General features: G+C 37.9%; 1 protein-coding gene across 1 annotated transcript in view; it reads left to right on the forward strand.

Moving 5' to 3' along the window:
* Window positions 1-27,111, forward strand: part of LOC126195680 (formin-2-like) — a 247,096-nt gene that overhangs the window by 152,306 nt on the left and 67,679 nt on the right. Inside the window, exons 12-13 of the mRNA XM_049934308.1 lie at window positions 1,100-1,309; window positions 1,814-2,008. Coding sequence (XP_049790265.1) covers window positions 1,100-1,309; window positions 1,814-2,008 — 405 coding nt within the window. The remainder of the gene's footprint in view (window positions 1-1,099; window positions 1,310-1,813; window positions 2,009-27,111) is intronic.

Raw genomic sequence — 27,111 nt, forward strand, 5'->3', positions numbered from 1 at the left:
AAACTGTAGATAACTTTTTGCACTGTCTTAATCAGTATAACAGGTTGTCAGAAATTTATCAGGAAATGTAAATGATATACTCCTCCCCTCTGTGATATTGGCATTGATGCCAATCACGAAGTGATTTATATTTATCGTTTCCCTTCTCTTTGACAACTAGTCACTTTATTCTTATTTATTATTATTTTCCTCATATTCTGTGCTCTCTTCACATCCATATTATTTGTTTTTGATTATGTGAACAGATCCAGTGATTTAATTATTATCTTTTTCAGTGGTGTAACTTTACACAAAGATGCTTTGTTTGAAGTATTATATATAAACAGTAGTTCAATAGTACAAGAGGAGTAACAGAATTTTATTTGAAAGTAGCTCTTTTCTCTTGATATTCATTAACACATATGAAGTTATTTAAAAGTAATATCCATAATTCTCAGTAAGAGTAGATTAGCAATTGCTACTTCACAAAAGTAGTTTGCAGGTGGCTCTTTCTGCCTATTAATATTTGACTCCACATTTTTAAAGGCTCTCCTTCTTGATAGTATTTACAGAATATTATAAATGAGTTAATGGATCAGTCTTTCAGTGGAGCATGAATTTGAATTGTACATCCAGTATTCCTATAGATGTCACATCATCTGTTATTGTCTCTGTCAACCAGTGATTTTGGGATTTGGTAAGTAGAAACCCCTGTCCTATTTCAAATATAGTTGATATTGAGTTTTTGACACCTATTTATTAATTAATGTGCTTAATTGAAAAAAATTGTATTTTGTGCTCTCTAATAAGTTTGGCCATAGCAAGCTGTTGTAATATTTGGTCTGTATCAGACACACAAAGTTGTTAGAGAATATAAGGCTACAAAGTTTCTGTAATAGGACACCCCCATTGGCATAGAAATCTGTCATATATTTCCAGTTACACTGTCCCATATCTGATATTTATTTTATATTGTCAATATGAAGTTAAATTACTGTTTACCATAGCATTCACATTTACATGTCACTATTTCTCTCTTTTCCTCCAGACTTTCAAAGAAACATTATGCAAATGTTGTAAACTGAAAAATTATGAAAGCAATGAATATTTTAAATTTTAGAGACCAACAGAAGAAGAAGTTTCCTTAATTCGGAATCATATTGCAAGTAACTCAAATATTCCACTTGACAAGCCAGAACAGTTCCTATATGAACTTGCAGAAATACCAAATTTTGCTGAACGCATTGCGTGTTTCATGTTCCAGTCTGATTTTGAAGATGGTATGTCTTCTATTGAAAGTAAACTGAACAATTTAAAATCGACTTGTCAGGTAATTTATCACAAAAAATATTAGCTGCAAATTACCAGTGATAAATCTCTCAGCCTTAGATGTAGAAAAAAATTACTAAGAGAAGAGCTGAGCAATTTTTGATAAGGTGAAGGAGTGCACACAAATGAGTAGTCTCTTTACAATTGTAAGACAATTAAATGTTTAGTAGTAGAGCCATTTTTGCAATTTAAGAAGAAAAGCTTTATTCTGTGTGTACTCAATAAATTTTACACAAATAAAGTAACTGCTGTTTTATTTTCTTTAAATGCCTAAAGGTATTATGCAATTGTTTGAGGACTGTTTGAGCAGATAAGGCAAATAAAGATCAACTTACAGTATTATGAACCTTCTGCTAAAAGTTTTCAGACCTAACATGTTTTATAGATGAAGAAGTAACTCTCATTACAGCTATTGTTCTAATTAGCTATAGCTTAATGTAAGAAAAATATTTTGTGTGTAATCTCACGTGTGAGAGGGGCCAGAAAAATTATCTTTGTTTCACAGTTTCTAACAACATCAGAGTGTCTGAAGACAGTACTCAGCATTATATTGGCTCTCGGTAATTATATGAATGGTGGCAATCGCACACGTGGACAGGCAGATGGATTTGGATTAGAAATTCTGGCCAAGCTACGTGATGTCAAGAGCAAAGACAATAGTGTTACTTTGCTTCATTTTATTGTAAGAGCATACATGAAAGTGAGTAGTTTACATTTGAAATTCTTAAGTAAAGTCCTTACTTATATGTTGGTAAAAATAAGAAAAATGAGAGAATAGCAAATAATATTAATAGTGAGCTTCCAGGTGTTCAGCAAACTTGTTGTTTCCCATTTTCTGCACAATTTTTGATGACCATCCCAGCTATCTTCTTCAGGTGCTGTGAATTTCGCTATTACGTGTATTCGCTGCTTGGATCCCAACCAGAATGAGAAATCTCAGGGCAAATAACATCCAGATAGACCTATTTTTCTTCATTTCTATGATGAACTGGAAATTGTATTCACTATTAATTTTAGGGAAGCTTAAATTTGTGGATACTACACTAGTTTTCCTGGAGTTATATCATAAATGCAAAAAAAAGTTGGACTACTATCAAAGAGTGTCATGGTTAACAGACATAGGCTGAGCATGCTGTGTACTGGTGAGACTTAAAGCTCTTGTATAAGTCTTTTTTGATGATTAAGACCTGTATGCTGGGCCATTCTTTTGTCTGTTTATGTATTCATTTAAAACACTTAACTATAATCATACCAGTTCATGACCCAAGCAATATGTTCAGTGGCTCAAGGTAAGCAGTATAAAATAAAGTTGAAATACTCGTGAACATGGCTTTTAAAAAGAAAACAAATAAAATAGAAAATAAATAAAAATAATTGGTAACCATCTGGCTGGCTGTGAAGTGAGATACCACAGATTGTAATTTCATGTGTATGTTACCGTAACCAGAAGACCAGTAATTCATATGAAGCCTCTATGGAGGACGTCTTTAGCCAGTAACTACTAGTTTGCACAATCACTGTAGAAATGATGCCATGCACAGTTTTCTAACCTGCCATTTAGTTTTTATTTGGGGCCCAAGAATTAAAGTATTAAGAAGGTGGTAAGACTCTGTCATAATTCAGGATTCATTTTTGCCTTGTAATGTCCTTTGTACTATCTCTAACAGTATGGGGATACGGAAACCAGACCCTATCAGAAGTGACTGATTAGGGAAAATGAGACACACACAACCAAGTTTCCAACAATTTATTTTTAAGAAATACTAGAACTTTTGGTAATTATTTTGAAGAACCATAACCCCCCTGCAGAATTTACCACAGGAACCTGACCACTTCCAAGTATTTATAACATTAACAAGACATCATGTTATTATTGCAAATTTACCAAAGAATAATTTTAAAAATGACAAGGAACTCTGTTAAATTTTACCTCAGTATGTTATCAAAATTGTCTTTAAAATCAGCATTTCATCAGAAATAAGGGTAACTACACAAGTCCCATATACAAGCAATATAAAATGCTGACCAAAGCTGTTAAATCACCTTTTAATTCAAGCTCATGCCCTCAGAAAGGAATTAAAAGAACACAATAGTTATAATACAATACATAAAGGGGTTAACTGGATCATCAACATACCTGTAGCAGCTCTCTTACAGAAATTACTCTGAATTAGCTTTGGAAGCTTTGCAGGTAGAGCTGTATTACTTTCGGTTATACACACCAACAAAAAGTTCGGTTCATGGCCATGCCCCATATACACATGAATGAGAATTTTTTGTACTTAAGTGTAGAGCTTTCCGTGAAACATAAATACTTTAGGAACAATTGAAATGTACTGTCTAATGAGATACCATAACCCACTAATTACTTGCCATTGTGAGAGCAAAGGCAGGAAGGTAATCATGAAAAAATCACATATAATTGGTAATTATTCTAGTCTAACAAGACAACATTTATGTATGAGGAATACACAGCTTCCACTGCCTCACATGCAGCTATAAAATGCCACCAGTGCTTAACACACAGAATGTACCATGAAAATATGGAGTCATGTTGAGTCCAATTGCTTATAACATGTGTTGGTATGGAGCAAACCAATAACCCCATATCCACACCCACCACAGGATGCTGGATACACGAGTTACACTTGATAGAGGCTCCTAAGGCTCTGTTCAAGGGCAAACATGCTTAGCACTCATGCTGTTACATGTCTGTAATACTGTGTCTGTCCTGAAAAACTCGTACTCCATTCTGTACAATCATTTTGAACATCAGCGACTCTTATAAACAACTGCCCAGCTGCCACAGTTCAGAGTGTGAACCATACTGTCTGACTGTGCCCAGAAGTAAATCCTTTCCCATTCACACAAATGGCCCCTCCAATCACATGAACCACTCCACATCTCTGCTTCATCTGTACTATTCAGAGATAGTGTAAACTACTGCACATTTCTAAGTTTGAGTTCTGGCATTCCTTCTTCATTGTGGTCTTTGGAATGTCCATTCTGATCTGATAGATGGTCTACTGATATCTTATGACTAGGCTATAACACTTCAATACATTAGCTGGTGACAGATTACATTTATTAAGGAATATGTTATGGTTATTAAAGTGAAACCAATGGTTTAGCAAGGCTTGGTGTCAAGATCTAATTGCTCAGTATTTTAATTTATTACTTTACTAGCTATTGGCTTCATTTCACCAGTGAATTTAAATATCTCCTTTTTAGTGAGAAGAAGTTACTGGCATCAGCAGGTTTCTGGTATTTTTCTGACGCACTTTGTACCAATAATAAAAATGTAATTAGATGAATGTTTCAGATTTTGACGCATGTAAGTCAAAAAAATGAATAATATTCCAGTTTTGAAGCAGGTTATCACTATCTTTCTTCTTCCCTTCCATTTATTTGTAGTTTCTTGTGCTTTACACTTGAACAACAAAACAATAAATAATTTGATTGAGGCAAACTTTCCTTTCTGTACCTCAGACTGCTGAAAATTGTGAATTTTGTCCATCAGTCTTCTGACTGGTTTGATGCGGCTTGCCATGAATTCCTCTCCTGTGTCAACCTCTTCATCTCAGAGTAGTACCTGCAACATACATCTTCAATTGTATTCTGGATGTAATCCAATCTCTGTTTTCTTCTACTGTTTTTACCCTCCACAGGTCCCTCTAGTACCATGGATGCTACTCCCTGATGTCTTAACAGATGTCCTACCACCCTGTGCTTTCTTGTTGTCAGTGTTAAGTGTACATTCCTTTCCTCATTGATTCTCCACAGAACCTCATCATTCCTTTATCTTACTGGTCCACTTAATTTTCAACATTCTGTAGCACCACATCTCAAATCCTTTGATTATCATTCCTATGTTGGATATTAGTAGACTTCTCTTGGCCAGGAATGCCCTTTTTACCAGTGCTAGTTAGGACTGTTGATATTTTTAAAAATATCGAGAATCCAATATATTGACATTCAAAAAAATATCAGTATCAGTTCTCCATGTACCAAAAATATTTATTGATATATCAGTGGGAAAAATATCGAAGTACCCGCCTATAAAAATATTGGGTGCACAATATAAATATACTGCTGGTTTTTGAGCCATACATCTAAGTATTGATTTATTATTAGATACTCTGTAAATCAACAAGCTAGCACTAGCAGCCTACCTATCCCCCTTAGAGAAATAATCATCATTAGTTGTCTGGGTCATTTAGCTTATCATAAATTATTTTGTTTATCTATTCTTTATTCCCCTCGTAAACATGACACAACTTAAGTGTGTCATTTGTCCATGTTACAAGAGTAGGATTCTGTCACTGTGTCAACTTGCTTTGTCATATTCTGTTTATATCAAATAAATGTTATATTTTTAGTTTACATCCTTTTGCTTTGTTTCCGCATGAGCAATACTTGCGTATGTTCATGACATGGTTCCCATTCTCAACTTAATACATTGTTTTTATCTTATACTAAAAGAACACTTACCAGCTGATTAAATAACAGCTGACAGTATTTGTTTACAAGGGCTGAGTTTGAACATGACTCAAAACTATTCTAACAGTTTACTTCACAGTTCAGGAAATCTTGAGTTCTGTTCAATCTTTTGATCTGCCTGAAATCTAGTGACTTTTGTTGGTACTCTCATGAGAACCTGTCTTGGCGGTTTTAATGCACTATGGATTCTGTCCAATTCTCTAGGTTTCATTCATCCCACAATCTGGTGACATCTGATGATACTATCTCAGACATGTCTTGCCACTGAAATTCATCCTTGCCACAAAAATTACATTAACTTTTTTTACAGTCTATTTCATTTATTTGGTATTTAATTCTTGATTAATTCTCTTGATTGTTTCATCTGAATGTTGCTGCCTAGTTTTCAAAGTGATTAACATCTGGTAACATTTTTATCTGTTGTTCTAATATGTGGGTAGGGATTCAAATGCCCGTTTCCAACCTACTTCATCAATCACTACAGTCTCCCACAAACAAATGAAACATTATAATGGGTTCAGTCAATAATATTCTTTGAAGGACAACATTTTATATTGTTCTTACTTACGAATTGGCATAAATGTAAATATATGCACACATAACTGTACTCTATGAGAAATAGCACTGAAAATGTTTTCAAACAAAATAGGAGTTTATGCATTGGTAGGATTTAATGCTATTTCTTCCAATGTTTCATGAAACTTAAATTTTAAGCAGTGCCACAGCTTATTGTTGTGGAGTTTGTTGTTTCTTGCATATTAGTTGCACTTGTGTCACACGAGTTGAATATCACATGATTGTTTGAACATGCTTGATATAATATCAAATGGTGTGGCGTATCGGGAAGTCTAGAGCCTGTTCAAACATGAGTATCATTTGCCCAGCTCTATTGTTTACATACCTTCACCAATAAGAACAATTTTTGTTGTTACTGTGTTTCTTTCTCAGATTTAATTTAATGGTATATTACACCACTTTAACATAACAGCCCTTTTCTTGACTGGTTTCCAGATCGATCAAGAAAACTGATTTTGGGTGTCACACATTTGCAACCTTGTAAGGACCACTATATCAAGGGGAAAAACTTGTACCTTTCTTCTAATTTGAGCTGTGGTGCACTTCCTTCATTAGCACCAAATCATCCACATGAAAGTTAGGTGTGGTAATTTTTTCATTAAATTTATGCAGCTGTTTATCTGCTGCTTGTTGTAAATTTTCTATTACGTTATCATCTAAGTTTTCTATGTGTGCATTATCATTATCATCTGGTCATTTAAACAATTTCAGCAATGGCTTGCCTATGAAATTAGCTTGCAGTATTTTGACGAGAGCTAAATCAATAGATAAATGTGGAAGTTCTTTAAGTATTACTTGGAACTCTGGAATTTTCTATGCCCAAGTTGTATTCTGTCTGAACAGTATGTTCTACATAAATTACCAATTTATTTCATGATACGTTCAGAAGGTATTGATTTTGGATTATTTTTAGATATGGTTATGTGACATATTTCTTCCCATGCTAAGTATCCTTTAACCCTCTCGTGGGCAAAATTATTGAGCAGTTTTTCTTAATGAATGGAGAGCAGATATTAGTTAACAGCTAGGGATATTTATCATACAGAATATCAAATTTGCTCCAACTATGAAAGTGAGGTCACACAACAAGGTGGGAAGTATTCTTCCCACTGCCCTTCCTTTTTCAATATATGTCATATTTATTTGATAAAATTACTTCTCTTGTTACAATGATTGTTCACAATTTCTTTCCATGAAATTTTCTGAAACATGGGTCTATGCAAAGTGGTATTTGACAATATGTACAAATGCAGCGGGTGCTCTTTTCCACAGCTTTGGTACTACAATGACGGCACATCCAGTAGGTTTCTCCTAAAATGTGTTGATGCTCCCCTACAGCCACGTGACGAAAATCTTCAGGTACTTTACACCTTTTTGCCAGAAAGACACGTTTTTGTCCATGCCTTTTTTGAGATGAGAAGCCAGAAATCAGTTGTCTGGCTAGATGAATCCTGTATGTGAGCTGATCATGCTGTCCACTTTGTCTTTTACTTATTTTCCACAGGATAAGACTGTTCACTGCAGCAACGTCCACTGGGAAATAAAATATTCTGTGCCACCATTTTACAGAACATCTGCCAATAACATACCTTTCTCATAATTTATCAAACTTATTGACACCACCCATTATTTTGTTTTATTCTGCCACAACATCAGGACAATAAATCTCTGTACTAGTACCATCCTTGTTTTTCCTTTTCTCTGTGGCTGTTTCTCATGGGTCATGAATTGAGGACAGGAAAGTGACTGGACGGTTATCCATCCATTTCACTGCAGAAATGGTTCCTTTTTTTCAAACTGGAATTCTCCTCATTCCAATTTTACGTTTTCCTTCATAAATTTGGGTAAATCAAGTGTATTTACCTTATACTATAGCTTTGAGGAAAAAATCACAAAATGTCGTGCAAACAGCACTGAAAGGCTCCTCTAGAGAGCAACACTCAGCTATACAATGCCTCTGCGTGAAGGTACAGCAAAAACGGTGAGAATTTCTGAGTGGAAGTAGTGCCCTATACTGTTCATTAGGTGGTAGCACCGTACAGAGGTGGGGACTGTGAATCCCACGGGACTACGAGCGAGTTCATTGTAGTGGGAAGCATGTTTCCCACGGTTCACGAAACGGTTAAAGTAATGGCTTATAGTTAGTTAGTTCTGTGTTCCATTCCTCAATCTCATAGTAATTGTTATGATGTGGAATATATCAAATGCATAGGAAATGCACACATGAATCAATGTTGGTTTTTTTTAGCTTAAAATTTTTATTACCTACCTCATTCCCTTAAATGGCACAAAATGCATATATTACACCTATAGATTTATTTATTCCTATTCAAGAATTCATCTGTGGTGTAGGAGTAGTTGTCAAGGAGATATGTTCTCAATTTATTTTTTATACTATTATTGCTACCTGCCAGACATTTTAGTTCATCTGGTAATTTATCGAAAAGATTTACAGTAGAATATTTTACCCCTTTCTGTGCCAAAGATAGTTTAAGTAGAAGATAGTTTAGTTTTTCTTTCTTCTAGTATTATAATCATAAATGTCACTGTCGTTTTTAAACTTTCCATTTCTGAGTAAATGTCTTGTGAGGCTGTTGTAAGAATTCCTAACCTTTTGAACAGATGCCTACAAGATAAGTGACAATGAGCCCCACATATTATTCTAAGCACTTTCTTTTGAGCAGTGAATACTTTTTGCCTAAATGTTGAGTTACCCCAAAAAAATTATTACATATGACATCAGAGAGTGAAAGTTTGCAAATTATTTTAGTTCTCTAATTTCTAAATCCTCAAAACTGGCAACTATTCTGATTGCGAAAGTTGCTGAACCTAGTAACTTTAAGAGATCCAAAATATGAATTTTCCAAAAACTTAGTATGCCCTACCCTGGCTACTGAATTCTGTTAATGTGTTATGTTTATTGAAGGAATTTTATTCCTTGCAGCAAAAAATTGGATGTAATGTGTGTTTTCAAAGTTCAGAGCAAGCCCATTTGCAGAAAACCAATTAATAACTTTTCCAAAGACATTTTTTGCATAAATTGTGGGACATTGTTGGTTAAGTCTCTTTGGTTTCCCAACATCGCTAAAATGATTACACATACAGTGGATTACTGTATTGGTTTTATTTATTTATTTATTTATTGTTCCGTGGGACCAAATTAAGGAGAAGTCTCCATGGTCATGGAATGAGTCAATACATGAAATTATAACACAATAGTAGAAACAGATACAATGAAATACAAGAAACGTGTTCAGGTGACAATTTGTAAGTTTAAATAAAGAAAATCAACAATGTAACACTGGAATTTGCTTAATTTTTCAGCGCTTCCAGGAGCTCCTCGACAGAATAGGAGTGAGCCATGAGGAAACTCTTCAGTTTCGACTTAAAAGAATTTGGGCTACTGCCAAGATTTTTGAGTTCTTGTGGTAGCTTATTGAAAATGGATGCAGCAAAATAGTGCGCTTCTATCTGCATAAGAGTCAAGGAAGTGCATTCCACATGCAGATTTGATTTCTGCCTAGTATTAACTGAGTGAAAGCTGCTAACTCTTGGGAATAAGTTAATATTGCTAACAACAAACGACATTAAAGAAAATATATACTGTGAGGGCAATGTCAGCATTCCCAGACTATTTAATAGGGGTCGACAAGAGGTTCTCAAACTTACACCACATGCAGCTCGAACAGCCTGTTTTTGAGCCAAAAATACCCTTTCTGAATCAGAAGAATTACCCCAAAAAATAATACCATATGACATAAGTGTATGAAAATATGCAAAGTAGACTACTTTTCATGTTGAACTGTCACTTATTTCAGATACTGTTCTAATGGTAAATAAAGCAGCATTGAGTTTCTGAAAAAGATCCTGAACATGGGCTTTCCACAACAGCTTACTATCTATCTGATTGCCTAGGAACTTGAACTGTTCCATCTCGCTTATAATATGCTCATTCTGTCTGATCAAAATATCAGTTCTTGTTGAATTGTGAGTTAGAAACTGTAAAAACTGAGTCTTACTGTGGTTTAGCATCAAATTATTTTCCACAAGCCATGAACTTATTTCATGAACTACATCATTTGATAATGTTTCAATATTACACACAAGATCCTTCACTACCAAGCTGGTGTCATCAGCAAACAGAAATATTTTTGAATCACCTGTAATACTAGAAGGCATATCATTTATATAAATAGGAAACAGAAGTGGCCCCAGCACCGACCCTTGGGGAACGCTCCACTTAACAGTGCCCCATTGGGACTGAACGCCACTACCACTCTCAACACTGCGGAGAATTACCTTCTGCTTTCGGTTCTTAAAGGAAGAGGCGAACCAATTGTAAGCTACTCCCCTTACTCCATAATGGTCCAACTTCTGCAATAATATTTTGTGGTCAATACAGTCAAAAGCCTTCGTTAAATCAAAGGAAACACCTAGCATTCACAACCTTTTATTTAAGCCATCCAAAACCTCACTGAGAAAAGAGAATATAGCATTTTCAGTTGTTGAACCATTTCTAAAACCAAACTGTACATTTGACAGCAAATTATGTGAATTTAAATGCTCCAGTAACCTTGTATATACAACTTTCTCGATAACTTTAGCAAACACCGATGGCATATAAATAGGTCTATAATTGTCAACATTATCCCTGTCTCCCTTTTTATAAAGTGGCTTCACTACCGAGTACTTTAATCGGTCAGGAAACCAACCACGCCTAAAGGAAAAGTTACAGATATTGCTAAGTACTGGGCTAACATACATAGAACAATACTTCAGTATTCTGCTAGATACCCCGTCATATCCATGAGAGTTCTTAGTCTTTAGTGATTTAATTATTAACTCAATCTCCCTCTTGTCAGTATCATGGAGGAGCATTTCAGATAACAGTCTTGGAGCACTTTTTTCTACGAGCACTATATGATACCCTGTTGGAACTAGGTTCCTATTTAGTTCACTTGCTATATTCAGAAAGGGATTATTATATACTGTACATATATGTGACTTATCAGTAACACGGACATTCCCACTACGCACTGATTCTACTATCCACGACCTGTCTCTGCAGACCAGCCACTTCCTTTACGACTGACCATATGGTTTTAATTTTATCCTGAGACTTAGCTATTCTATATGCATACCACATACTTTTTGCCTTCCTAATAACTTTTTTAAGCACCTTACAATACTATTTGTAATGGGCTGCTGCATTTAGATTTTGACTGTTTCTAATGTTTTGATATAATTGCCACTTTGTTCTACAGGATATTCTTATCCCTCTAGTCAGCCACCCAGGCTGCCTGTTTGTGCTAGTACCCTGATTTGAACGTTCTAACAGAAAGCAACTTTCAAAGAGCATGAGAAAAGTCTTGAGAATAGCATTATATTTACCATCTACTGTATCAGCGCTATAAACATCTTGCCACTCTTGCTCCTTGATAAGGTTTACAAAGGTCTCTACAGCAAATGGATCAGCTTTCCTAAAAAGTTGATAACTATATTTAACATGTGTTGCAGCACAAAAATCTTTTAGAGTTAAACCTTGTGCATCATGATCTGAAAGGCCATTCACTTTTTTTGCTAACAGAATGCCCTTCTAGTAATGAGGAATGAACAAAAATGTTGTCTTTGATTGTTCTACTGTTCCCTTGCACTCTCATTGGAAAGAACATGGTTTGCATAAGATTATATGAATTAAGGAGGTCTACCAGCATCCTTTTCCTTGCACAATCACTTATACAATTAATATTGAAGTCACCACATATAACTAACTTTCTATATTTCCTATAAAGTGAACCAAGAACCTCCTCTAGCTCTAGCAAAAGAGTTGTGAAATTGGAGTCTGGGGATCTATAAATAACAACAGTTAGAAGTTTAACTCCACCAAATTTAACCACAACTGCACAACATTCAACCACCTTTTCAGTGCAGTACTTTGAAACATCAGTTGACTCAATTGGGATACCATTTTTCACATACACGGCTACTCCCCACACCGCAAAGAGCTCCTAGAAAAGCTGCCAGCCAACCTGTATCCTGGTAAAGGAAGCCTTTGAATTATCTCCTTATTTAAGAAGTGTTCAGATATACCAATAATTTCAGAGTCAACATCTATAAGCAGTTCACTAACTTTATCTCTAATACCTTGTATGTTTTGGTGAAATATACTAATTCCCTCATTACTCGGATACTTAAGCTTTGCCGAAAGTGGTTTCTTTGTTAGAGACACTTCCCTTAAGCAGGAATACCTATCAGCTGACTTCAATCTAAAAAAAGGTGCAGCTCTAACACCCACTAGTACAGGAATTTCCCATGAGGGATCCCACGACCCCCACCTATGCTGTCACCTATAAGCTTTGCCAACCTCCCCTTTCCATACCTGTTGAGATGCAGGCCATGTCTAGTGAAACCCGTCCTGCTGATAGACTCCACCGACACCACTGAAATGTGACTCATGTCTTTTGATAGACTCCACCGACACCACTGAAATGTGACTCATGTCTTTTGTCATCAGCGCACCTCCAAGTCTCATGTTATTACACTTGACGGCTGTATTAAGATGAGGCCGATCGTGACGCTGAAACAGTTCCACGAAATGCACATTCGTGTTGCCAGTCTGAGTGGCATATTTGACTGGCTATATAGTTGCATATATCTAATACTGATTGAATGTTGGTCCAGATATGTAACACCACCTCTACTTGTTGGCAAAGGCCCATGTAAATCTGATGCTGTTAAATCATCCAGTCTTTTGGTATAATTGGATACATAGTATAACCTATGCCCTTATTATCCTCTTTCACTTTCTGACAGGTCTGGCGAGGTCATACTACTTGTGTGTCTTTTTTACTCAAACCTTTAAAACAATAAAACTTCTTCATATGTACTATACATTTACAAATTCCAAAGTGTCCATATCTGTTACGTATGAATCCTATTAACTGTAATACAACGCTTTGGGGAATACGTGATTTCTATCTACAAGTGTTTTGATATCCTTGCAAAAATAATACTTGATCTATTATTTACCATGAATGCCTCTTTCATAAGTGTAAATCTGCCTGTTGACATTGCTGGAATTTCTTTCTGAAATACGCATCCTCACTGATTTGCTGCTTTATCCTTCTGGCTAGGATCTACTTCATCTTATGTATAAATGAAGAAATTTATAGTGAAAGTAATGCCATGTCCTTTCATTAATTTCATTCACTCCTAATGGCAACATAGGTAATGTGTCTGGTACCGGAGTCTGACATCCTTTAATGTACTTAATTTCAGTAGCAAATTGTTGAAGAAAAAGTATCAAGTTCATGGACCTGGGGTGTAATAATCTATTCTCCATTATGAAAGTAAGTGCTTGATGATCCACGTAGACTATCAGCTTGGATTCCCAAATTAATGTTTCAGATTTTTATATACTCCATGCAGAGGCAAGTAATTACTTTTTCACTGGCTGTGTAATTTATCTCGTGTTTATTCAGGCTCCTACTTGCAAAAGACATAGTTCTATGTTCACCTAGGTCTTGGTTCCATTTGCCCTCAAATAAATCTGCTGCTATCCCATATTCTGAGGTGTCGGTCACTATTTTAAAAGGTTCACTTGTGACATTCACCTGCTTTATTTCTTCATTGATAGTCCTCGTTGTCAATATACTACATTGTTATACTGGCTGAAAAATAGGGGGGTGGAAGTTCAACACTGATTACTGTAAATGATGTAGCTGACAGTTGCACAATTGCATGTCATAGTTATTTACTTTCAGTTCACAACCCCACAATATTACACAGTTATATGGCCAGTTCACTGTTGGTTAACTTTTGATAAGCCTCATTAATAGTTTGCAGGCAAATGTCAGCATACTGCTACAATAGTTTACTGTTGAACATCTTTGACCAGTAAAAACCTTACCACATTGTTCTTGCAGAATAATATGGTACAAGTGGCACTATTGACCAGATACTGCCATTTTTTTAACAAGTGGCCTGTTTGTGTTACACTAATTTCACAGTTAAGTTTATGCATTCTTGTTGATCTTGCCAATACAGGTTTCTTGTCTGAAACTGGCCATGGACTGGCTGTCTCAGGACCAAAAAATTGGGGCTTTATATATCCTCACAATAATAGGTACTGAAACTATCTATTGAAAATGTTTAATTTACAGAAATACAATTAAAACATAACTAATTCAATTAACTGAATATATAGAAAAATTACTTCTTTTTAACAGTTTCTTCTACCACAAAGGTTAGGCTGAATTATTTGTTTAAATGATTAACTTTACAAATAGTTATGCAAACAATGCTTTTCATCAATTCTGGTAATTATTTTGGAATTAAATAAAGTCTGTCTTTGCTAACATGTTTTTGAAATGCTTCAAGAATCCTAGTGGTAGTTCATCCAAATGTTTATAATTACTTCAGAATTTATATTTGTTTGTAAGTCAACAACAGAATTTGTTATGAAACAATTACTGATTTCATCATATAACAAAAGACATTAACTAGGAATGGTCAAAATAAATTGGAAAATTAATTAGATACACAAAACTAAGCACAAAATTAGATCTGGTGCTATATTTTTTAAGACTGGGGGCTAACCTTTCTCTTTTATAAAAATGCAGATTATACTTGTGTATGCTAATAGTAATTAGTAAAAAATGAAAAAAATTACTTTAAGGTGACAGATGGCCAAACAAGAGAGGAAGTGGAGCGATTCCAGCTTGCTTTGTCACACATTTATCTCTGGGTGTTTTAAAATGGGAGCATTAACCAGTGCATCCTTTATACCCTGGAAGGTTCTGTATGAATCAACATTCCATCCCCCATATCGCTCTATGGTGAACAGTGCTAGAAATCAGGGTTGATTTGTATCTTGACCTTGTCTATACTTCCTATAAAATCTGGCTAAACCTAGAAAAGAACATTGCTGTTTTACATTTCCTTGTTCTCAACACTCAGCGATTGCTCTAATTCTTTAGGGTCAAGTTTAATACTGTTCTCTCCTACAACATGTAATACAGCTTTAGCTCTTTGCCAAAATGTGGTTTAGATATTTTAATAGATGTATCCTTCTCTCTGAACTTTCTTAAGATTTTAATCAAAAGCTTGTGATGTTCTTCCTGATAAGGTGAAACCAAAAAGGTATTATCAACATATGCTAATAATTCCCAAAGCAACTCTCTCCCTAACGCTTGATCTAGTGTTCTAATAAAAACTGGTACTGAAATATTTAGTCCGAATGGGAGTACTTGAAATTGGTATGATCTTCCTTCACACAAAAATGCAGTATATTGTTTAGCTTCTTCACTTAATTTTATTTGCAAGTAACAAGATGCTAAATCCATTTAAGTAAAATACGTTGCTTTTATAAATTTAGGTAATAACTTATCTATAGTGACAGGCCTGTCTCTCTTCATTTCAATGTGTTTAAAGTTTTTGCATTGGGAACAAGATGGACACCACCAGTAGTTTTTTTTATTGCTAATAGAGGATTATTATATGTACTAATACTACGCTTCATTATATGTTGGTCTATGATTTTATTAATCCCCTCCTGGACAGTGTTCTTCAGACTAACTGGTTCTGGATGCAGTCTACGGAAGAAAGGTTCTGCCTTTTTTGTTTTAAAACTGCAAACATAACCCTGATTTCTCCTGGTTTGTCCAACAAGACATCACTTTATGCACTTAAAATGTCATACAGATCTTGTTTCTGTTTATATATTAATAAATTTGATTTGAATGCTTTATCTGGATATCTTTCTGGATTGATCATGAACTTCTTCCAGTAATATGTTAGCGCTAGTTAGTTCGGGTATTTTATTTGAAAGAAAGACCTCCGTATTTACAGGTGGACTTTGCATAAAAGATACTTCTACTCTATAGTCATCCAGATTACATCTTGAAGTTCTACTGGAAAAGTCAAGTATTATATGATTTTCAATCTAAATCTGGCAATACTTGCATATTTATGTTAGGTACTACTAATAAAGTTCGCGTGGAACAAAGCAGTCCAATTTGTATTGGGAGTCTTGTTTCTTGCTTAATTTCCAGCTATTCTAACTAAGCTGTTCTAACTATATACACTCCAGTTATTGGTAATACCAATAATATTTCCTTCATTTTGCATGTTGTAAGCAACTCTTCAGTTATTAGAAAAATTTCACTACCAGAATCTACACATCTCTCTGCATTATTCACACAAAAAACTCCAGATGCTGTATGTTTAAATATTTCATCATCATCATGGAGTTTCTCCTCTAATAACAATTTCTTGGTGTGTGTGCTAAAAGCTGTGTATTTTTCTACTTATGGGCCACATTGTGTTCAGTCACATTCTGGATCCTGGATCTTGGCCCTGGACCCAGGATTCTCTCCATTTTTCCTTGATAACCACCAGATAGCTACTTTGCATCATATCTTCATTAGTACTTATCACTATATATGTGGTATGCTAACGTGCATTGTTGGGTTACTTGAAGGTACACACAATTGGGACTTAATCTCATGATTTTTATTTGATTTTGTTTTTCTTGTATGGTTGCCATGTAACCTACAGTAATTATTTTCCTTCTTTGTAAGAAATGTGGCTGAACTTTGAAATGGTTTCCCGTTTCTATTAGTACTGTTTCTCTCCTGATCTTGCTGTGTTTCATTATTCTATTTAAAGTGTCTAGCCCTTCAGTGAAGGATAGTAGATCTCCTATGCTTGACCATCCTCTGTACCACATTTCTTTTTTGACTTAGTTTGGTATTCTACACATAAACACTTTAACTAAATCAATTCCATCTCATGCTAGCTCTAAATACTTCACTTTAGTTAAATTCAGTTCATATACTTCCTGTAAGTGCCCCATGAACAATTGTAGTACTTTGGATCTAAAAGCTGTAATGTTAGCTTCTGTTGGGCATAGGATGACCAGAAATTCCTCTTAAGCTTCTCCTGGAAATCCTCCAAGGTTTTAAAATCTTCGAAATGAGCATTACCGTATGTTGCTTCATCTCCAGATAAATATCCTAACATGAAATCTATCTTCTTGTGATCACTCCATTTATTGGGTAATGATCTATAAAATACCCCTAAGAAATCGGTTGAAGAACTTCCTCCTCCAGCTAAACTGTAGGGGATTGATTCACCAAATTTAAGCTGCTGTTACATGGCAAATCTTCTACCAGATCCACAGGTAAACCTACACCATTTCCAATTTGTTTTGCAAGCTATTCTGTCTGTAATTTCACTCCAAAAGTTTTGTAATTCTTCTTGGCAATTTGTAGTAATACACTCAAAGGTTGTTAAGCTGTTCTGTAAACTTCACGTATCTTTTACAAAATTTTGAAGTTTGGCCTTCAAAAAGTTAAGCATGTGTCTATAATTTAAGAGCTTGTTATGCTCTAAAGTGTCACCTCATATATTCGTATTGGACATTTTGACTTGTACTTTTTTGAACATCTTTCTAACACTATGAAAATATTCCTTAAACTCGGTGTTTACTACTTGATGTACTTCATTGGCTAAGTTTCCTGTGAGACTTTTAATCTTTGTGTCAGTATGTGTTAACCTTGTTGCCTGCTCTGTTATTTGAACAGTGAAATTTTCGTTTGTTTCAGTTACCTTACTAGTAACAGTGTCTTGTATGATGCCCTGTTTTGCCTAAATCTAATGTCTACAGTGTCTTCTATTGTTGTATTTATAGTATCCAGTTTGTCTTTTAAGGTTTTAATACGTTCCTCTGACCTCTGTCAGGCTCAAGATTATGTTTTGAAATTTGTGCTCCAAGTCTCGAATTTAGTGCTTAAAGTGTCAAACAATTTTTTGTTATTGTCGTTATTTTCTTTGAGTTTATTATTTCAATCTGCTGTTATGTATGTACTAGTTTCTTCAAATTTTTGATTAATGCTTTCCAATAACTGTTTATTATTATCAGCTTCTTGTTGCTTTAGCAATTTAAGTATTTCACTTGTTCCTGTTTCTGAAGCCATGCTTAGTGTCACAATAGGCATTAAATTGTAACAAAAAAAATATATATAATGTTAATTATTTCATGTATCTATCATAACTGACTTTGCGTTTAGGTTTTCTTCTTTCTTGTAGATGAAGAACATACTCTTTAATACACTCACAATATGATAAAATTCATTGCACACTGGTATAATGTCTCGCTGAATGGTGGCTGCTTCTGCCAATTGATGGCTGTGTGCCATTGGTGCTTGCAGACTGCAATTAGATGGCTGTGTGCAGTCAGTGGTCAAAGACTGGACTGGGTTGTTGTGTTGTGTTGTGATGTATCTGTGGCTTGCTGCAGGACCAACTTCCAGACTGACACTAGTGGACACTGAGGTTGGAAGGACAAGCAGCTCACCAGCATACTTTGTCATTGACTGGCTAAACAAGCTCTTTACCCACCCATGTATGTGGGTAGGAAACTACTTCATGATGTTATCTGCACATAAGCTGTACAGGAAACATAGAGAAGCTGAAAAATGGGGCTGATGTCACAGATGGCCCTGCTTCTGAGTAAGATATGCCACATCCAGCCAGTAAAAATTCTAAATGTCTTATCTTGTTGAGATTAGTGGGTGATGTCTAATTCACGTGGATTCGGGGTTGAGACTCTGTGCCCTTACTTACACTTAGTCACAGTAACTTAACTACATGTTCCCTCATTCTTCTTTGGCTTAATCATTTCTGGAGGTCAGCTGACAAAACTTTAATGGTTGAATAAAACTTCCATCCATATTAAGTGTAACATACACTAACAACAACTTGAGATAGATAGTTGCCTTCCTTAGAGTCTCTTGTACAGTGTTGCCCATAGTGATATATCTAAAGTAATGAGCAGTTTATCTCCCAATAAACTTCAGGCCTTGCTCAGTCCTTCAGAGAGGCAGCACTCTCACATTTAGGCCTCAGATTTAGGCCTCAAATTTAGCTTTCACATTCACTAAACAACTGAAATGCATCATTTCCATCATTATTCAATACCAGCATATGCCAGAACAGGCAAATTACAACCTCTGTCTTATGAGGCATAGAGAATTTCGCATTTTGCTCAGAGACAAGCAATATTCTCTACAAAATCTTTCAAAATGTTGTTACACAGCCTGCTTACTCTAAAAATACTCTATTTAAACCTCCTCTCAGCTGCTTCAATAACTCTTTGCATGATGGCTCATGTTTACAGAAAATGCAAAGAAATAGTATAGTAGTACATTTGTTTCATGTATACAGCCTACACATCACTACTCCAGTCTTGTCACCAGTACAGGGCCACATGAATAAGCAGCCTTGTTGTATGTTAACTCCACCTAATTATTATTTATTTATTTCATCTGTTACCCTCATTATTTGTGTGACCATTACTAATCGGCTATTCACCCTTGAGATTTGACCACCAGCAAACTATGGCCAGTGACACCCACGTCACCTCAATCCTCATTCTCTGTCATCTCCCCCTCCCAAGTGAGACCAGCTCACTAAATTGGTAAGTTGATAATTCATCTCCCATTCTCTCCATCTACATACTTTATTTCTCTTACTCCCCCCTTTCCTATCCCTCCCACAAATCTTCCCTCCCTCAATGCCTCTCCTCTCCCCCCCTCCTTCCCGCTCCCCATGGGGTCCACAGCTCTTTTATGGGTACGTGTGTGGTGTGCTCTGGACCCGAGGCTATTGTAGCCTTTTCTTCTCTCCTAGGCTGCATTCCTTTCCCCACCCTCTTTCTGTTTGTGTTTTCCATTATGACAACCTGTCTGTTCCCTTGGTTTCGCTGTTCCCTTTTGCTCTTATGTCTTGTGTTTCCACTCTCCCATAGTATAAGTCATTTGGGAAAAAACTCCTTTCCTAGTGTCTCTGGCATGGGCTCTGCTCTGCCCCTCCTTTCCCCTTCTGACTCCACCATAATCCCTTCCCTTACCAGGTTACCAGCACATATAGACAGTCAGTGCAGTGGGACTGTTACAAACCTATCTGGCTGAGTCCCCTAAGAACACAGGGATCAAACATCTTGTACCTGAGCTGCCACTGCCTCCTGCATGCCTAAGAGTGGTTGCTCATTTTTTTGGGGCATCAGAACTCTCAGCACTGATCACTGTGCCAGGTGGCCCTTGCTGCAACTGGGTGGTACCAGGGCAGACAATCTGCACATGAAATGTGCTCAGGTCCATACTTCTGGTTACTCTTCAGTGGCCATTTCTTCAGACAGGAACTGTTCTCTCTCTGTTTCTGCTTTTTCTTCCCTGGCCTTCCCCTCCCTGGTCATCCCCTGGGAGGAGGGCTAGGCCTGTCAGCTTGGGGCAAAATCCTTTCCGTGTTGCTTGCCCCTTTTTGTAGAACATATTGAAGATAAGTTTTGCTGAAGCTGCCTGATTAAAAACTCTGTCAGTCAGTTTCCCTTTGTGCTTGCGAGTGTTTAGGAGACATACTGGTGAGCATCACTCCTCACAAGTCCTTAAATATAATTCATAGCATTAACAGTAGTATCAGAAGGAAAGTTGCTTCTCACCATATAGTGGAGATACTGAGTCAAATATAGGCACAACAAAGATTTTCACACTTTTTTCGTTGTGCCTATCTGCGACTCAGCATCTCCACTGTATGTTGAGTAGCAACTGTCCTTCTGGTAATACTGTTACATTCCATCCTGGGTTTTCCATTCTTTGATCCATAGCATTAACTTCAACAGAGACCACCTCCTGCAATCTGACAAGTAACTTAGGTGTGATCTGTCATGGTGTAGTGTTAATTTGACCTGGCAAGTCCAGGGAGGTCCTAAGGACAATCATCTCAACACTGGCACTTATATCCTGGCTTCTGAGGGGGATACCCTAAGAGAAAAAAAGTTGTCTTACTGTTGAGACGTGAAATCTTGTATCCCACCTCCCATGCACTGTTTCCAGTGTCACTATTTTGGTAATACATCTTTGTGATGTGAGGTGAATCCTACATGCAGCGACTGCAGCTGCCCTCTCCATATGCGGAGTCCTTGCACCCCACTGCCCAAGTGTGTCATCTGTTTTGGCCTACATTCTCCTTGCTCACAGGATTGCCCAGAATACGAAAAGGAAAAGAAGATTAAGGAATTCAAAACTCTCAACCATTTATCCTACTCCAACAGAAATTCAACTGACTCCATCTGATATCTTTAATGTCTACCTTTGCTCCCCTCGCAAAACCACTCCTTTTCCTCAACCAGAGAAGAAACCCTCTTCTCTAGAATCTGCTGAGGATGAAACTCCCTCTAGGAACCCTCCCCACCTTTCCTGTGCAGCATTTCCACAAGAAGATGCCTCTTACTTTGAATCAGATATGGGATTCACACTCTGTGGCCCCTGAGGACACTTATTCTCTTCTGGAGCCTTATATTGCTTTGACTTGCCCTTTTCCTGATAACCCTTCCTCTCACCCTCCATAGGAAGTCTCAGGCCACCCCCTCCTCCCCCCAACAATGCAAGGCATGTCACTCCCTCCCTCTTAACCTGGTACAATCTTAAATTCCTGGATGTCAATTCATCTTTACCAGTGATGGGCACTGACTCAGCATAATGACTGATTGTGACCCATTAATTATCAAGTCAGCCTCTCCTCCAGTGGAACTGCAATGGTTACTATCACCACCTTCAGCAATTTCAGTCTCTTCTTTCTCTCTCTGCTCCATAGCTTCTGCTGTATTACAAGAATCTCATTTTGTGGATAATCATTTGCTGTCTTTTTGTAGTTTCCAAGCCTTCTGCCAGAAATGGGTCAGCCCTTTGCAAGCCTCCGGTGGTGTCTGTATGTTGGTTCATGCAGACATTTAGTTTCTGGGTCCCTCTTCATACTGTGCTAGAAACAGTGGCTTTTTGGATCAATTTAGACTCTGTGGCAACAACATATAATATTTATCTCTATCTTTAACTGCCCCCCGCCCCCTCCCCTCCCCAAGCGTAAACTGATTTCCGGAGATTTCAGCTCTTCTTTCCCTCCTTACTTAAACAGCTCCCTCCCCTCTTCCTTGGGGACTTTTAGGCCCATAATCCTCTGTGGGGTGGTACTGTGACCACTTATTGTGGCAGGATTGTTGAAGACCACCTCGCAGGGCTCGATCTTTCTCCTCAACACTGGAAACCCCACACACTTTCACATGACACACAACGTTTTCTCGGCCATTAATCTTTCCATCTGTAACCCTGGATTCTTCCCCTCCATTCAATGGGAAGTTCATGATTATTTGTCCAACAGCAATCAGTTTCTGACTGTCATATCTTTTCTCCAGCATCACTCACCTGTATGTTCTCTCAGGTGAGCCTTTACTAATGCTGATTAGGATGCATTTCCATCAGCTGCCACTCTACAGTCTCCACTACATGATGGTGTTGATGAGTCCCTATGGAGTCTCACCAATGCCATCCTTTTAGCAGCTGCTTCAGCAGTTCCTTCTTCCTTGGGCTCTCCCTCACAGAAGACTGTTCCTTGGTGGACCTCCAAAATTGCTGTGGCTGTTAATCCAATACTACAAACACCATCCATCTCTCAACCACCTACTGGCATTTAAACAGCTTCATACTTGGGCCTGTTATCTTGTTATACCAGAAATGGACTTGCTTGTTGGGAATATGTTGCAGTCATGTGGCCAAATATTCTCTCTTTGTAGGTATGGACAAAGATAAGGTGCAGTTTTGGCTACTGTCTCAGAAACTTTGCTGAATGGTGTTATCTTCAACTAGCCTGGACTCTGTCACTGATTATTTTGCTTGGCATTTCACCCAGGCCTCTGTGTCAGTCTCACTATCCACTCACCTTCTGAAACACCATCTGGAAATACACTCTTTATCTTCGATTCCCCACCTGCTGGAGCCCTACAACACCCTGTTTAATGAGTGGAAATTTGGCCACACACTTGCCTTCTGACCTGAAATGGCTCCTGGACCAGGCCGCATGCACAACCAAATGCTTCAACAATTATTGGTGGCTAGCCAATGTCATATATTTGCCATTATTAACAATCTCTGGAATGAGAGAGAATTACCTTCCGAATGGCAGGAAGGTGTCATTATTTCAGTTTTGAAATTGGGTAAACTGCCACTTCAGATGGACAGCAATCATCCAGATAGATTAACCAATGCCTTCTGCAAGTTACTTGAAAATACAGTGTGTTGAAGACTGTATTGGATCCTTGAATCTCAGGACCTTTTTGGCTTTGACCTAAGGTGAGTTTCACCGAGGCTGGTCTGCTGCAGATAATTTAATCCATCTGGAGTCTGCTATCCAAATGGCTTTTTCCCAGTGTCAACACCTTGTTGGAGTCTTCTTTGATCTACATAAGGCTTACAATACCACATCCTTGCCACCTTACATGAGTGGGACCTTCATGACCGGCCCCCGATTTTCATCCAGAACTTCGTTTCCTGTCACATTTTCAGTTAAGGGCTGACATCTCCCATAGCAGATCCTCCCTGCAGGAGAAAGGGGTTCTGTTTTGAATGTTCCTCTCTCTTTTTAGTGGCTATCAATAGCCTGGTGGCTACTGCAGAGCCAATGGTGTCTTTCTCTATGCACACTGATGATTTCTGAATTTATTTTGGTTCATCCACAATGGGAATTGCTGAACCCAAAGAGCAAGGAGCAAAGAGCAATACATAGAGTGCAGTCTTTGGGTCTCACTCAATGGCTTCCAATTTTTGGCTGTGTGACCTACATTATACATTTCTGTTGCTGTACAGTCCATCCACATCCAGATCTGTTAACTTGTTGGCCAGTCCCTCATTGTGATGGACTTTCATTGTATTTTGAGACTAGGCTTTGATGCCCAAGTGAAATAGCTTTCCCATCTTTGTCAACTGAAGTGGACCTATCGGTCACACCCCAATGATCATTGATATCTCAAGTACACCAACTGGGGCATGAACTTTGATACTCTAATACAGCTCTATACAGCATTGGTCCAGTCTCCTCTAGAATATGGGAGTCTTGCATACAACTCAGTGGCACCTTCGATATTACAGATGCAGGACCTGATACCCCATTGTGAGGTACAACTGGCAGCTGGTGCCTTTTGGACAAGCCCTGTGTTCAGCCTCCTTGTGGAGGTAGGGGTTTCACCATTGCGGGTTCTGTGCCACCAACAGCTGATCGCTTGTACGTTCTGCATTCACTGCTCCCCAGAACACCTGAACTACTGGGTAAGGAGCTCCACCTGACCCATCATCGGCCCAGGTCTGGGGCTATGATCACTATCCACATCTGGTCCCTTTTTTCTGAACTCCAGCTGTACCCTCTTCCACCTCTTCTCTGGGCCCACTCATGTACACCTATGTGGTTTATCTCTTGACCACAGCTCTGTCTTGACCTATCACAAAATCTGAAAGACTTGGCTCATCCTGAGGCCTTCACCACCAATTTTTCTCCATTCTTGGTGTGTTTAGAGGTTCAGTAGTAACCTGTACTGATGGCTCGATGGTTGATTCTCACACTGGCTTTGGTTAGATTCATTGAAGATGTAATGGCCTCTGCTCCTTGCTGGATGGCTGCACTGTGTTCACTGCAGAGTTGGTAGCCATCTCTTGTGCTCTTGAGCATATTTGTTTCCGCACCAGTGAGTCCTTCCTCATATGTAGTGACTCTTTAAGCAGTTTAAAAGCTCTTAATCAGTGTTACGCTCTCCATCCCTTGGTCCTGACTATCCGACATTCACTTTTTGCCCTTGAACAATATGGACACTCAGTGGTCCTTGACTGAAGCCTAGGCCATAATGAGATCCTGAAGAATGAACTCGTTGAGAGGCTGGCCAAATTGTCAACCAGCAAGCGGTCTCTCTAGATGAGTATATCGAATAAGATGTTTGATTGGTATTTTTCCATCAAGTTATAAGTTTTTGGAATATGGAATGGTGTATTATGACTTTTCCAAACAAGCTATGGGTTATAAATGAGACCACAAATTTCTGTAGGTATTCCATGCAGGCCTCTCCCAAGGACTCCATCATCCTTTGATGGATCCACATCGGCCATACAACTCATGGTCATCTCCTTCATTGCAAGGACTTGCACTCTGTCATTGTGGTGCCCGTGTGTTGGTGGTCCATATTATGCTGGACTGTCCTAATGTAACCATGCTGCAGCAGAATCTTAATCTGACTGACTCACTGCAGGGTTGGCAGCCAATGCCTGAGTAGCTTACCTGGGTTTACAGTTTATTTGTGAAGGGATTTTTTACCATCCTCTCTAACGGAGGGAACCCCAGCCTTGGCGACCCATTGAGGGGATGGCAGGTCACCCTGTTGCCTCCTTTGCTCTGAACATGTAGTTTTCTGCCCCAGCCCTCTCCCCTACCCACTCTTTTACTCTTCTTCCTGCTTCTCACATGTTCTGTTTGACCTGATAGTTCTTCCTCTGTTCTCCTGTGCTTCTCTTGCCCTGTCTGTGTCACTAGTCTTTCCTGGGTACTAAGTGGGGTGGCACTGATAAGTGGTGGGAGGTATGTCCCTGTTGCACCTTCTCTGGCTGCTCTCTGGATGGGGACCTCATCCGCCTGTCTTTCTTTCCCCCCCTATTCTTCTTCCTTTCTCTAGGCTTTGTTGACCTTCAGTAGACCTCGGGGGTTTTCTTTCCTTAGGTTATGTGCGCTAGGCCTTTCTTTCATGTGTAGTTTCATTGCCTTGCCTGTTCCATGTAGGAGGGACTGACAGCCTCATAGTTTGGTTCCTTTAATCATTCAATCAACCAACCTTTCCCTCTTCTGCCACCTGCCCATTTCCTGTTGTCCTCCCATGTGTAACTTGCAGTGCTGCTGCTTGTATGTGAGTGATCTTTCTTTGAACCATTTTTTTCTTGCATCGCCCCCTCTCCTCCCACTGTTTCTTCTCAGTTGGTGCACAGAAGAGGCTTGCAGTGAATCAGGAATATTTTTAGATATATTAATATTTTGATGATGATGTAAAGACAGTAATGAATGTAAGAAAATGTGTGAATGTGTTAAGATTGTACTGTTCTGCATAGAGTGAACATTGGGAAAATGTTGTTACGTAGGTGTCTGATGCAAACATAACACATCATCTGCTTTTGTAGATGACCTGGAGCTAGTAAAGACAAAAGGGTGACTATCACAAGCTTTTTAAATTTCAACACTGTTGACTTTTACATTTTATTTTCCATGTTTAGCAGTCCAAATTCATCTCAAAGTGCAGAGCTATAGATTCAGTTGTACCCAGTATCTCAAAAACATGGTGCCACGTCCAGAGTCACAGTGGAGACATTAGATGTCCTCCAAAGTCTGGTATTGGGTCTCACTCTCTCCTTATTGTAGGTCAGTATTGTGGCGTTTGTTCTGTCCCATTGTAAATACAATATGCATGCTGATGACCTCCAGCTGTACTAAAGCACAAAACCAATTAACTTGGCATCATATGGGAATATCAGTGCTGACATGCGGCCTATTAAAATGGGCGTATAGTGGAATGTTGAAGGTCAATCTATCCAAAACTGAAGTAATCTAGGCGGATTAGCTCAAAATTTAAAAATGCATAAAATTTTTAATCTTAAATGGAACAGACATGAATTATTCCTCAGTGAAGAGTCTATTAGTATGAACAGATGAAAATGCTAACTAGAGTGAACACAACGCTACATTTTGTAAAGAGGTGTCACTGTCTTTATTCCAAAAATATAAGTAGATCTTCCTTTGGTACCTGAAAGGGACCTGCACTACCAGCTGGGGTTGTTTGCAGAAATGATATTCTGCAAGATATTTCTGAGG

Source organism: Schistocerca nitens, chromosome 7 (genome assembly GCF_023898315.1).
Source record: "Schistocerca nitens isolate TAMUIC-IGC-003100 chromosome 7, iqSchNite1.1, whole genome shotgun sequence".
Lineage (NCBI taxonomy): Eukaryota > Metazoa > Arthropoda > Insecta > Orthoptera > Acrididae > Schistocerca > Schistocerca nitens.